Source organism: Crocuta crocuta, unplaced genomic scaffold (genome assembly GCF_008692635.1).
Source record: "Crocuta crocuta isolate KB4526 unplaced genomic scaffold, BGI_CrCroc_1.0 scaffold95, whole genome shotgun sequence".
NCBI classification, from domain to species: Eukaryota; Metazoa; Chordata; class Mammalia; order Carnivora; family Hyaenidae; genus Crocuta; species Crocuta crocuta.
The window spans coordinates 12,248,323-12,261,165 of NW_027530971.1; the positions used below are offsets into that span (position 1 = coordinate 12,248,323).

A 12,843-nucleotide genomic window follows, 5' to 3' on the forward strand; every position below is an offset into this window, starting at 1 on the left:
GGGGCGTGACAGCTGATGTATAAGGTTCCTTATTGTTTCAACACCCTGTGATTAGGCTTATGCCTGTCCCTCTAAGCCCACCTGTTGTCCCACTTCAATTAACTTCGGTTCATTCCTAATGAGGGAAGCTCTACGCGTAAGATAGCGCTGTCGCCCCTGCGCAAGAAGGAGTCGAAAAAACCACGAGGAATTAGGCATAAAGAGGGAAGAAATCATAACCCAAGAAATATCTTTATGTATGTCCATTTCCTCCCACAAGGAAAAATGGCAGTGTCGGTTGTACATTACATATATCTCTCTTTCTTTTTAGTGTTTAATCTTAGCACCTGCACAGCAGAGATCTTTGCAATTCATTGCATATGCTCTCCCCCTTCTCCCCCCACAATACAGCACCTGAGGCCTAAGAAGCAACCCCTCCAAGCTCCTCCAAAGGCTGAGACCTTTCTTCATGACAGAGTATAGAAATAACAAACATGCCCAACGGTTTTATACAGTTGCTAGAACGTTTTCGTTTCCAACGAATGAAGACTCTTCCTCCTTTTCTTTGAATTATTAATTACATTTTACAAATTTGTGTTTGTGTTGCTTTGCTTTGTTCTGTGATGTGTGTACAACAAAAGGGAAAGCCCATGGCCAGGAGTCCCCAGGTCAGCAGAGTTTGGCTGTCATCTGGTCCGACTGTTTGAGGATCTCGGTGTTGTAGAGGTCCAAGGCGTGGTTCACCCTGATGATCTCGCTGTTGGTCAGCTTCAGGCGGTGCTTGAGCATACAAGAGAACAAGTCCAGCTGGGGTTTCCCCGGGGCCACAGGAGGGGCCAGGCGGTTAATTCGGTCCCGAATATCCAACAGCAGGAGCATCACGGACGAAGAGGAATAGAACTGGCCACCTTGTGTGTAGGACTGGTTGACCTGCTGCACGGCGCTGCGAAGGAGGTCGGCGTTGAAGCGCAGGCTGTACCCGAACACCTGCACATCGGAGATCTTGATGTAGAACTGCCTCTTGGAAGGATCGGACAGGTCCACCGGGCCCTGGCCAGTCTCGTTCCGCAGTAGGGTGGGTAGCCGAGTCCGACTACGTAGGTAGATGTGGACCGTCTCGAAAAACGTTTTCCACCGATTGCCCAGCAAGAGAGTCCAGTTGTAGCACTGGCTGTTTTGGAGGCGAATCTTCTCCCAGCGCGGGTAGCCAAATTCCCCGAAGGGCATGTTCCAGCCCTCCGAGTGGCTCCCGCTGAAGGGGTTGACGTACACAAAGAACATGGGGTCCAGGCTGCTGTTGCGCATCTGGCAGATTCGCATGGACATGCCGATCACCATGTGGATGAAGTCCATGCGGTTCTTGTTGCTCTTGAGCGTGAGGGACATGCGCTTGCGCCACCGCGGATCGAAGAAGGTGTCGAGGCGGATCTCGTTGCTGATGAAGGTGGTGTGCACGTAGAGGCGCGAGTCCATCTTCTGCAGCAGATACTTCAGCTCCAGGTCCTGGAAATCCAGGTCGGTCTCGAAGCTGATGAACTGCTCGCTCCGCTCCGAGTCCACGTTCTGCGGCTCGCAGCGGCCCCGGTACAGCTTGTAGCCCTTGTTGCAGGAGCCGCAGAGGGAGATGTTGGCCAGGCTGCACATGGCGCAGCTGTTGTTCCCTCCTATGATGCAGGGGATGGGCCGCTGGCACAGCGTGGTGCTACTGTGGCACACGCAGCTCCTCTGGCTCTCCAGGAAGGTGCCCCAAAACCCGTTCTCATTGCAGTAGAGGAGCGACTGGACCCTTGCAAGCCACTGCTGAATTGTCCTGGAGGGACAGAAGGAAGACGGATATCGTTAGCCACCAGGGGGCGGGCTGGTCATGGCGACCCAAGGGGGTATGCAAAGTGCAGGTGCGCCAAAGATGAAGGGACTGGGTAGACCGGTTAGAGTAAGAAGAGCACTGAATATACATTACAAGGGGCTGCATTATAGTGCCTTGTAATGCCACCGACCCGCTGAGTGACACTGCACCCTTCTAATGTTCAGTGTCCTCATCTGTGAAGTGAAGGGGTTGGAGTGAGTGTTCTTTGGGGGTCCTTCCAGCTCCAGGATTCCATTTTACCATAGCCCCAAAGAAGTCTGATCCAAGAAATTAGAGTGTCTAACTAAACTCCAACACCCCTGCCAAATGACCACAGATTTTAAAAATGAGCAATAGGGAAGAACTTAGGGGTTAATACATTTCACCTGAATCTCTTTTTCAACCCTCTTCCCAGATTCCTCCCAGGAGGTTATGTGACAGCCAACGACTTCAAACAAAAACAAATTATATTTTATATTGCTCTAGAGATCACCTGGCACTTCCACAGTGGTGATCTTACATGATCCTCACATGTAAGAGAGATGTTATTCTCCCCCTTTTCCCCGAGCTCCAAATTCTCATTCAATGGGGCTTCCATCACAACGTGTATCTCTAGGTCCCCCTCCCCACGGCCCCTCAACACTTTTAGAAGCGCTACCCAAGCCCGCCCCTGGGGTTCCAGCCACTGAAACATTCCGATGGAGACAGATACTAGATCAGATAAGAAGCAGCAGAAGAATAAGGAAAAATACGGAAGGCAGTCAGCTTAGCGGCCTCTCATGTTTCCTCATTTCTGTGCAACTCATCTCTTGGCTGTCTTCCATGCTACGAATAATCCCTTACATGTGTCTGGCACTTCTTACCCTGCACAGGGCACATTCATTCCCATTTTCTCACTTGAGCCTCACAACAACACCCTGAGAATAGCTTGGGCTGTGAGGTCAGTCAGAGATTGATTAAAATCCTGGCTCTTCAACTTAGGAGCTGAGGCGATGCCGGGCAGTTTCCTGCACCTTCCTAATCATCACCACCACATGGGGCTGTGGTGAGGATTACCTGAATTTTTATGTGAAGGCTTATCCCTAAACCTGCTAGGTATTAAGGACTCGATAAAAGTTAGTTCTTCTTATTCTTGCAAAGGGACTCTCAGCTCCATTTTATAGACACGGCAAAGAGAAGCTTAGAGGTGGAAATGATGGACTCAATGTCATACAGTGAATGAGTGGAGAAGTCTCCTGGCTCATAGCTATTAGTCTTTAAAATATATGTCAAGCAAGAGTCAAGAAAGCCTTTCTTAAGGTTGCAGTGTGTTGGGGTCATGTGGATGGTGACAATGATGGCGGTGGCAGTGGCTCATGACCCCCATTTTAGGAAACTGGAAAGAGAAGCCTCTTGCATCAGACTGCCCGTGCAAGGAAATGTCAGTAGTCCATCAACCGTCTCACTTCCACTGCAGAGCCGTGGTCGCCGGGCCCAAGAATCGTGAGGGAGACAGTAGAACCTGATGTTGACAAAGCGTGTGCACTGGCCCAAGAGGAACTGAGTTCCAAGCTCAGTTCTGTAACCAGGAACAAGTCACTTTGTATCTCTAAGACCCAGTATCCATATCTAAAATGAGAATAATAAAGTTCATCTTAGGCAACGAGCCTATCTTAGGCAATTGAGTGAGATAATATAGTTAAAGCATTTAGCACAGAGCCTGGCATAGATCAATTATTTAAACAGGTAATAATAGTAAGCACTCTTATCCCAGAGAATAAGCTATTCCTTTGAAGGTATTGAGACACTCAGGGATTCCACTATCTCTCTGGAGTCTGAGGGGAGCCATTTTGTTCTGTAGGACATTTGAAAATGGATAGTCTTGAAACAGCTTCCCAGAATGCTCTGCTTGAAGCGAGTTGCTTATCAGCTGAGAGAAAAAATGGAGGAATAATTAGTGCGCTCCTCAAAGCTGCTCTGCCTTTTACATCCACAGAACCACGCAGCCCTGGCAATAAAACCTCCCTCGCCTCATTCAGAACACTGTACAGAGACACCTGCTTTCCCTGTAAGTGTCCCCTCCTGGCTTGAGGGCTGGAGAGGGGACATCCGTCCTTCCCTGAGCACCTCACCCTGAGCTCAGCTCCCCAGATGTTTGCGGGATGAGTGACAGTTTGCTGAACAAATGAACGCACAAAATTAGTATTTTTCTCGTATTTTCCACTAAAAAACAAAAAAAAAAAAAAGCAAAACCCAACTTCTCTTCTCCCCTCTGGGCTGCAGTATTAGTTTCCGATACCGTCCACCCACACAGCTCCAGGCCTCCCCAGTGTCTGCTGCACGAGACCAATCCTATTACAGCCTGGAGAACAGCAGCAGGCCCAGCCTTCAGGAAACGGTGCTGGAATAATAATGAGCTTTGCGGCTCCCACCTCCCAAACCAGAACATTGACTGAATATTGGCCATGAGTCATCTGATATTTTCGTGAGCTGCAGGGGCCGGCCACACGCCTCTGATTGCACGGTTCCGTCTGACGAGAGCGTCATTCCAAAATGCCTCTTTCACATGGCCCACACTTGCCCCTGTCACTCCCTCTCCAAGTGACAGGACAGTACCCCATTGAGAGCTCCTCTGTTCCCATCTGCAAGGCATTCTATAACCCCGCAGAGCGCCCCCTTTCCCGTGTCCCATCATTGGGGCCCTTTGTCAGCCCCGCAGCCCTCACCCCTTGAATCAATGCCTCATTGTGGCTGAGCCCTCAGAGTCCTCGGTGGGGGAAATAAAAAGATGAAAGTCCCTGGTGATGCTGTAAACAGCGAAGGGGCTAGTGGCGAATTAGGATTCCAGGCCGGTCGAGCAGGAGGGACTGGGGACAGAGGCCCTCTCAGGCGCGTCAGTGAGCTGCCTGGCACCTGCGTCTCCTGACCTCAGAATAATCGTGAGGTTGTGGGCCGTATCAAAGAAGGCATTAACGATACAGCCAGAGGACTTAGAGCGGGGCCGCGTGCAGGGGGGAGGGGGGCTGGGAGCTCGAGGCCCAGGGCAGGAGGAAAGAGAACCAGAGGAGGGAGGTGGAACCCGGGGAAGGCTGGGTAAGAGAGGAGCCAGCCTCCGTGCTGGAGGAGGGGGGACCAGGGGGCCTGACCTGGAGGAGCGGATGGGACGATGTAGAAGCAGGGGACTGGAGAGGGGCACTGAGAGGGAATGGAATCAGAGAGGGTGGGACAGAAAGGAAGTCGCTCAGCCAGGCAGGCCTTCGTGTGTCATAACCCAAAGGCTCGGGAAATGTGGACGCTGGGTAGGCCTTCCGAGGGCAATTCGGCCCTTTCTGAGAAGCGAAGGCTGGGTGTTCGAGACGGGGGAGCAGTGTTACTGGTGAGAACCCTGATTCCCAAGCTCGCTGAACTTCTTTGCTTTCCAGCACCTACTTTTGCGGAGAAGAGCAAATCCAGAAAAACAAGCTCGTTCCAGTGTTTTGTGTGTTTGCTCTGGACCTAAGCAGCTTTCAACACTGAGGACTCTACCTCGCTCAAGACCCATTTCCTACATCTTCTCCATCTGCAGCCAGTGCTCTGGGTAGTAATAGTCGTCATTCAGAAATTTGACAATGGTCCGCTGAGCGAAGCACCCCAGATCAGCCACAGGGATCGGCGGCTTACAACTATTGAGCACTCACTGTATACCACCAGGCACTGTGCTAGAGGCTCCCCACACACATCTGAGTGAGTCACAGATGGAGATACTGAGCCCTTAAGGAGCGAGATGCCTCGTCGGAGATCCACAGTTACCCCTCATGCACACTCCACACTCTCCAGCCCCAGAGAAGCCATGCTCGGTGCTGCGTACCATCATGTAAAATTAGGACGGTGAGGCAAGAAGAAGGCAGCCACAGGCAATGAGAAGAGACATAGATTGAAATCATGGAAAAATACGGAAAGTTAGAGTGTGTGAAGGGCCTATTATCACATTCCCCGCTTTCTCTGGACCTGCCAGGATGCCTCTCCACCATTCACAGATAATTGGAGCTCACCGACAAGTGCTTGGGGGAGAGGCTGGGGACCAGGGGTAGAAGGGACTGTGATCTATAAATACCATTTCCCGGGCTAGCTGGTGACAGCCTGCCTCAACCCTGGCAACAGAGGAGTGGCTTAATAGGCCGGTTCCAGAGGGGAGGGTCTCACAAAGGTCTGACAGAGCCCCGCTGCAAGGCAGTCCATGTGAGGCAACGAGGACCACGTTTTAAAAGGTTTTTCTCTGTCCCTGGGGATCCAGAGCATCTTCCGTTTGCAGCCAAAGATGAACTCCATTACGTCCAAATCAGCATCTTTCTGTTGGATGGGATTTCAATTCATTCTGCCCGGGAGAGGAGGGGTGCTGAGGAGAGGGAGGGAGGAGAGGAGGAAGGAGGTGAGGGCAGAAGCCTGCATCCTTATATTTAAAGCTCAAAAACCTTGGAGCCTGATTGGTGGGCTCCCTGTGAGGGCCACGTGCAGCAGCTTGGACCACAGAAGCAGAAACCCATCAAGAAGAAGACCGGGAAGTGTTCAGCTCATCACATCCCACTCATGTTCAGACCTGAACGCTGAGGCTCTGTGGCTCAGGTGAAGGTATCTGTGTTTCATGAGTGCTTTCTACATTGTGGCTGTGATCCCTCTATCCTCACGTCAACCCCCTGAGTTAGGACTCCTCTGTGATTTTCCTTCTACTGAGAGGACACTGAAGGCCAGAGAGGGACTGTGACTTTCTCAGGGTCACACAGCATGGATGTAGCCGACCAGAGTTCAGGATTTCTGGAGCCAAACCCAGCATTCCCTCCAATCCCGACTGTACTTTCCTTTACCCTTGATACCCTAGACCTGGGCTCTGGGCCATGCTTCCCGGCAGGCCCCTGTCTTTGCCTCGGCTAGGATTTCTGGCAACCTGACAGGTGTCCCAGTGACACAGCTGGAGTTACCCGTCATGTAGAGGACAAGGGCTATGCCACCCAGGGCTTCCCATCAGTGGCTTCAAAGACACACACCTCCCTTTCAGAACCACCCGGCTGGGGAGCCCAGGCTGGGATTCCTAATTCAAACAAACTCCCCGCTGATTTTAATTGGAGGTTTTGCCTAAGACAGGAATGCAGTGCCAGGCCAGTGGCATTTTAGGGAAGATCACACAAATCGAGTGCCAAGGAGGGGGTGGGGAGAAAGAGATCTGGGCTAAAATAGAAAACTATGATCCATAATTCCCGTTTGCCTACCAGGAGTGTTTATTTAAAAGTGGAGAGGAAATGAAAAAAAATGAAATTGGAGCTCTGAATTATTCTTTTATTTATGCCCTGTGCTTCTTCCTTGGCATTTCTTTGACATTATAACGAGTGTCTGAGTAATTCCATGAGAGGCCACAAAATGTATACTCTGTAGACTGTTCACTAGACTGGGAAGGTGAAACGGTTGTTTCTAGGCTTCTGATGTTGCACTGTTTTTGGGTTTTTTGCTTTTTTTTTTTTTTTTGGTTGTGCTGCATATGACCATGCGTGTGTGCACTTGTGTGCATGCGCGTGTGTGTGCCTGTTAGAGGCAAAGTGTTGATAACGGTGAATACATCAATGGCGTCAGAATGTTCAGGGCTCAAGTGAAGGAAGCCTTGGCTTCTGGATATGCTAGTGTGAATTATAGCTGGCCATCAGACCAACTCTGTGTTCCTCATTTTTCCCGGAAAAATATTTAGCTTTTAATCATTCATTCCCCCCACCCCACCCCCCACTGCTGACTGCCTATCGTTGTCTTAATAACCTGTGTTTCCTGCTTCTCTCAGTGTTGGAAATGACGTCAGAGCCTTATTGAAGGGCTCACAGCAATAAGGAAGGAAAGGCCAAAAGGAGAATTCTGTAGCCCCTTGGGGCAGTGAAGATGCCTTCTAGCTCTGGCGTTGTGGAATAAATAATCGGTCTTACATGCAGAGGTCAGAGGTGGAGGGAATAAAGAGGAATGGGGAGCACAGCCATGTAGAAATCCAATGGAGTCTCTAAAATTAGGTTGTCAGGAGCTTAATTGAGAAGGATTATGAAACAATTTTTGCAATTACACAGATCTGTGTCTGGAAGGAGGTGACAGACAACATCAGCTGCATATTCAAATTCGGCATTTTGCTTTGGGGCATGGATGTGTTGGAGACAAGTGAAGGAAGGACCTGGAAGCACCTTTGGGGGTGACAAGAAAGGCTGAAGGCACAAGCAGTTCCTGGGGGGGAGGGCTGCAAGAGTAGCCCACACAGTAGCTAGGCACAGAAATGAGTCTTAGTCAAGACCCAAAGGCTAGAAAGCACAACCCTTTGTAATAATTTGGTCTAATGGACTTCCGTACAGTAATGAAGTACAAGGATCATCTACGTCAATGAGGGGTGCGGTGAGGTGGAGCGATCACAGGTGAGGGAGCCAGCTGGTTAAAAAAAATCCTGGACCCCACTCCACCACCATTTGCCTTTGGATATTGACCCTGCTATGTGACCTTGGATAAGTCACCTCACCTCTTTGATTCTCTGTTTTCCTTATCTGTCAAATGGGGAAGGTGACACATACCATACACTTTGTCTTCAGAACTAGGATCAGATACACCAAGCTCCTGGGAAGTTTGCAGTGAAAAGAAGTGATGACTGACCATTAACCGTTATTGTTACTGAGGGCAAAGAACAACCGACTGTGTTTTATAAATGCTCCAGATAAAAATATCTCTCTCAGTTACTAGATGACTGTAGCTTAATACCCTAGTCTATCTGGTTACTCACCCTCCATAGTCTTTTTTTTTTTTAATGTTTTATTTATTTCTAGGAGAGAGAGAGAGAGAGAGACATCGTGAGCAGGGGAGGGTCAGAGAGAGAGGGAGTCACAGACTGAAACAGGCTCCAGGCTCTGAGCTGGCAGTCAGCACAGAGCCTGACACGGGGCTCGAACCCACTAACCACGAGATCATGACCCAAGCGAAAGTCGGACGCTTAACCGACTAAGCCACCCAGGCGCCCCACACCCTCCATAGTCTTAATGTATGCTGTCACCATGATGTTCGAAGAAAGAGCAAGGCATGGGCTTTGGAGTCCGAAAAAGATTGGGTATTGAATCATTGCTCTGCTACTCATCATTTAACCTGCAGCTAATGGCTTGTCCTTCCAAAGCTTCCATTTTCTCAACAACAGAATACAGAACATTTGAGAATCAAGTAAAATACTATATATAAAGCTTCCGACATATTGTAGGTGCACACTGTCTCTCATGAAAACAAACTATTGTGTTCCTCTGGCTCACACAGAAAATGGTCCCTTTGAAATAAGTAATTATAGATTATAAATCCAGGGACAGAATTCAATAAATGTCACTGGGTCAGCTGAATACTGATATAAAAACAGCAACAACAACAAAACATCTTCCTGACACTTCATCTCTTATGTATCTGCAAACATAAACAGATGAATTACAGATCTAAATGGGAAAAGTAAAATAATAATAACAATACTACCAACATCAACAGAATGGCTTTTAGAAGAAGACATAGGGGAGCATTATTATGATTTTTGCAGAGACAGAGATTGCTTAAAACAGCTCACCATAAAGGAAAAAAATGATTAATAGGGCTATATTATGATAAAATATATCCATCAGAGATAGCATTCGAAGAATAAAAAGACAACCTTAGGGAGAACATTTGCAATACCTCTAGCCAATCAAGGACTGTATTTATAATATACAGGTAACTCCTACACTGGCCGGATGCTGGGCTAGTCAAAGCCATTTTATACTGTCTAGGGTTTGCCTTTCCTTCCTGGGTCTCTTTAAATCAGCGTAGATGCAATTATCACAATTTTTGTTTTTCTGCACAATGTACTCACTAAACTGTATAATGAATGTGATTTGTCCCAGGAAGGAAGGAAGGAAGGAAGGAAGGAAGGAAGGAAGGAAGGAAGGAAAGAAGGAAGGAGGGAAGAAAGAGAATAAAAAGCAGAAAGAAGAAATTTGATAACCAAAAGGGAAAATAGAAAAATGATAGGAAAAGGCATTTCATAATAAAGGCTATTCAAAAGACCAAGAAGCACATGAAATTCCACTTCATTAGTCATGAGGACAATACCAATTAAAACTACAATGAGAGTGGCACCTGGGTGGCTTAGTCGGTTAAACTTCTGACTTGGGCTCAGGTCATGATCTCCCGGTTTGTGGGTTGGAGCGCCACATCAGGGTTTCCACTCTAGGCGCAGGAAAAAAATAAATAAATAAAAGCTACAATGAGATACATACTTCTGCAGCTGGATGGCTAAAATCAAATAAAGAATACAAATAAAAAAGATGGGGACCACTAAGTATGAGCACAAGGATGTGCAGCAAATGACACTCTCCTATGCTAGTGGCAGGAGAGAAAAATTGGTTCAGCGAATTTGAAAACCTGGAAGTGCCTACTAAGGTAAATATTTGGTATGGAAAGGGGCAAAACTGAGCTGCAGTGAGTGTAGCGATGAGAAGTAGTTCCTTCAGAAAGCAGGCTGGTAGTGCCCAGGAGAGGACCCAGCCGGGTTCTGCAGTGCTGATGATGCCCTAATTTGTATCAGGTGCTGCTGGGTACATGTGTGAACTCACTCGGGGAAAACTCATCTTGCTGTACATCAGTGATATCTTCACTTTCTCTGTGTCTATAATACTTCAATAAAACATTTATTTAAAAAATTTCCTTTAAGACATCCAGAATTAAATTTATCCAGAAATAAATTCTTTTTTTAAATTTTTATTTAAATTTTTTTAAATTTGTGTCCAAGTTAGTTAGCATATAGTGCAACAATGCAGAATTATACTATCAAGGTAGCAGTACTTTACATTTTTATATCACTTTTAAACTTTCCTAAGCTCTTCTGTTTGTAATTTTTTTGAATTTTATTTATTTATATTGAGAGAGAGAGAGAGAGAGAGAGCAGAGCTAGGACAGATAAAGAAGGAGAGAGAGAGAATCCTAATCAGGCTCCTCACTCAGGGCAAAGACACACATGGGACTTGATCTCACGAACCATGAGATTGTGACCTGAGCTAAAATCAAAGGTGGGACACTTAACCAAATGAGCCACCCCGGTGGCCCCTGAAGCTCTTCTGTTTGGTTCTCTAATTTGATCTTCACAACGTTTCTGTGTTGTGGGTTGGGTTAAGAGGGTATCAGGAATCATTTTAAAAATGTGAAAAACTAGGCTCCAGGAGGAGACGTGACTTATCTTGCACACCACCAGGGGACTGTAATATTGCTGGGATTATAACTCACCCGCGTGTGAACGTGCTGGCCAACTTGGAGGCTGGAGGTGGGGAGGTGGATTGGAATTGGCCCTGGAGGATATGAAAGAGCGATCTACGGATATTGTAAGAACTTCGTTCTATTTCTGACTCAGTCCTCTGAGCCTCTAGATTCTATTCTGAACAGGAAGCCACTTTTGAGCCCCAGGGAAGAAAAAAAAAAAGAACAACTAAACTAAAAACAACAGAAAGGGTCTGAAGATGCTTATTTGCTTGCCTTACGTCAGCTCAGTGAGTCAAACTGCCCTACTTGCTGCAAATTCAGAATGACAAACAGGGATGAGAATGGAGATACGCCCAGTAGTGTTGGTTAGAAGGAACTCTGCACATCACTCACAGCGAAACCCAGCTGCCGGCACTCATCTCCACGCCCCTCCCCCTGATGGTGCACCCTTGGGTTGCAGCGGGGTTCTGCTTCACTGGCTGCCTACTTTTTTACCCCCATAAATAGAAAAGCAATGTAGGTAAAAATTTCGTGGCCCCATAGTTGGGAGGGCACTTTGTAGACTTCTATGATTGACCATGAACTGCCCTGAGCCAGCCAGAGGTTATTTGTGGGGTTGTACCTCTTCTTTAATAGGACAATTTAACACACACTCAGAATAGGTCTTTGTCACCAAATTGCTACCTTCCCCTCCTCCCAAATACATACATATACACACAAAAATGAGTAGGTCGGGGACTATCAACGTAGCAATTTACTCCAGGGAGAGCTGTCTGTGGGTTTAGAGTGACAGATTTTCAGAATCGTGGAGCTGAATGATGCTCAGACAAGTCCTGGTCCATGAGAAGCAGAGCCCAGAGAGGTTATGTGACTTATTTGAAGTCACACAAGTAATACCTAGAAGCTCAGAGCCAGAATCATTATCCCCTTGAGAAAGAGCCCCAAACGCAGCCAGAAACATATACTGTTCACCTTCCCCCAACCTCTCCCAAAGGCACTATTTTACCTGGGGTGACGATGCATTGGGGAAAAGGGAGTATTCAAACTTTTCAAGGACTACTGGACACTAGATCTGAACGGATACTAATTCCCAAAGACAAAAATGTCACTGCGGTCCACTAGTCAGAATAAGTGTTTATGGAGGTCAGGTGATCAATGGAGTTTTAGCTTGGTCTGACTCGCAGTGGGTCCAGTGGTGATTTCCTATAGTTATTTTCCTGATTCTAGAACACATACTTGGAGTTATTCCATATCTGGGATACCCAGCAACTGGCAGAATCCTCTTCCCACTTCAAATACCCACACTACCCATTTACCCAGCAAATAATGAAATCATATTATGGAACATTCTCTCCCTTTAACCAGCTTCCAAGAAAACAAAACAGAACAATAACAGCAAAATATGCACCTAAACAGCCATCTTGATTGGCAAAGGTCAACAAACGGGCAACTCTGTATTACAAAATGTTTCTTCACAAGGTCTCTGAAGAGTACACTCTCTTCTATACTAGAATATACTACACTGCAAGACTAAACGAAACCCACTATGTACGGCAGGTGGCTCACAGACCCACCTGTCTCAGAAATAGGAGATCTATGCTCCCTTCCCTTGAATCTGGACCGATTCTACCACTTTTTTTTGACCAATACAAGAAGGCAGAAGCAATTCACCCAGTTTATGGACTCTGATCTCAAGGGACTTGCAGCTTTGGAAAACTTCCTCTTGGAGCTCTGAGATCACCTACAAGCGACCTGACCGGCCTCCCTCCCCCCGCTCCCCCCCCCACCAACTG

General features: G+C 47.4%; 1 protein-coding gene across 1 annotated transcript in view; it reads right to left on the minus strand.

Annotated features, from left to right (window-relative positions):
* Positions 1–201: 201 nt before the first annotated feature.
* The window catches only part of BRINP1 (BMP/retinoic acid inducible neural specific 1), a 176,153-nt gene continuing 163,511 nt past the window's right edge, over positions 202–12,843 (minus strand). Inside the window, exon 8 of the mRNA XM_077769803.1 lies at positions 202–1,789. Within this exon, the coding sequence (XP_077625929.1) occupies positions 649–1,789 (1,141 nt within the window). The 3' untranslated portion in view covers positions 202–648. The remainder of the gene's footprint in view (positions 1,790–12,843) is intronic.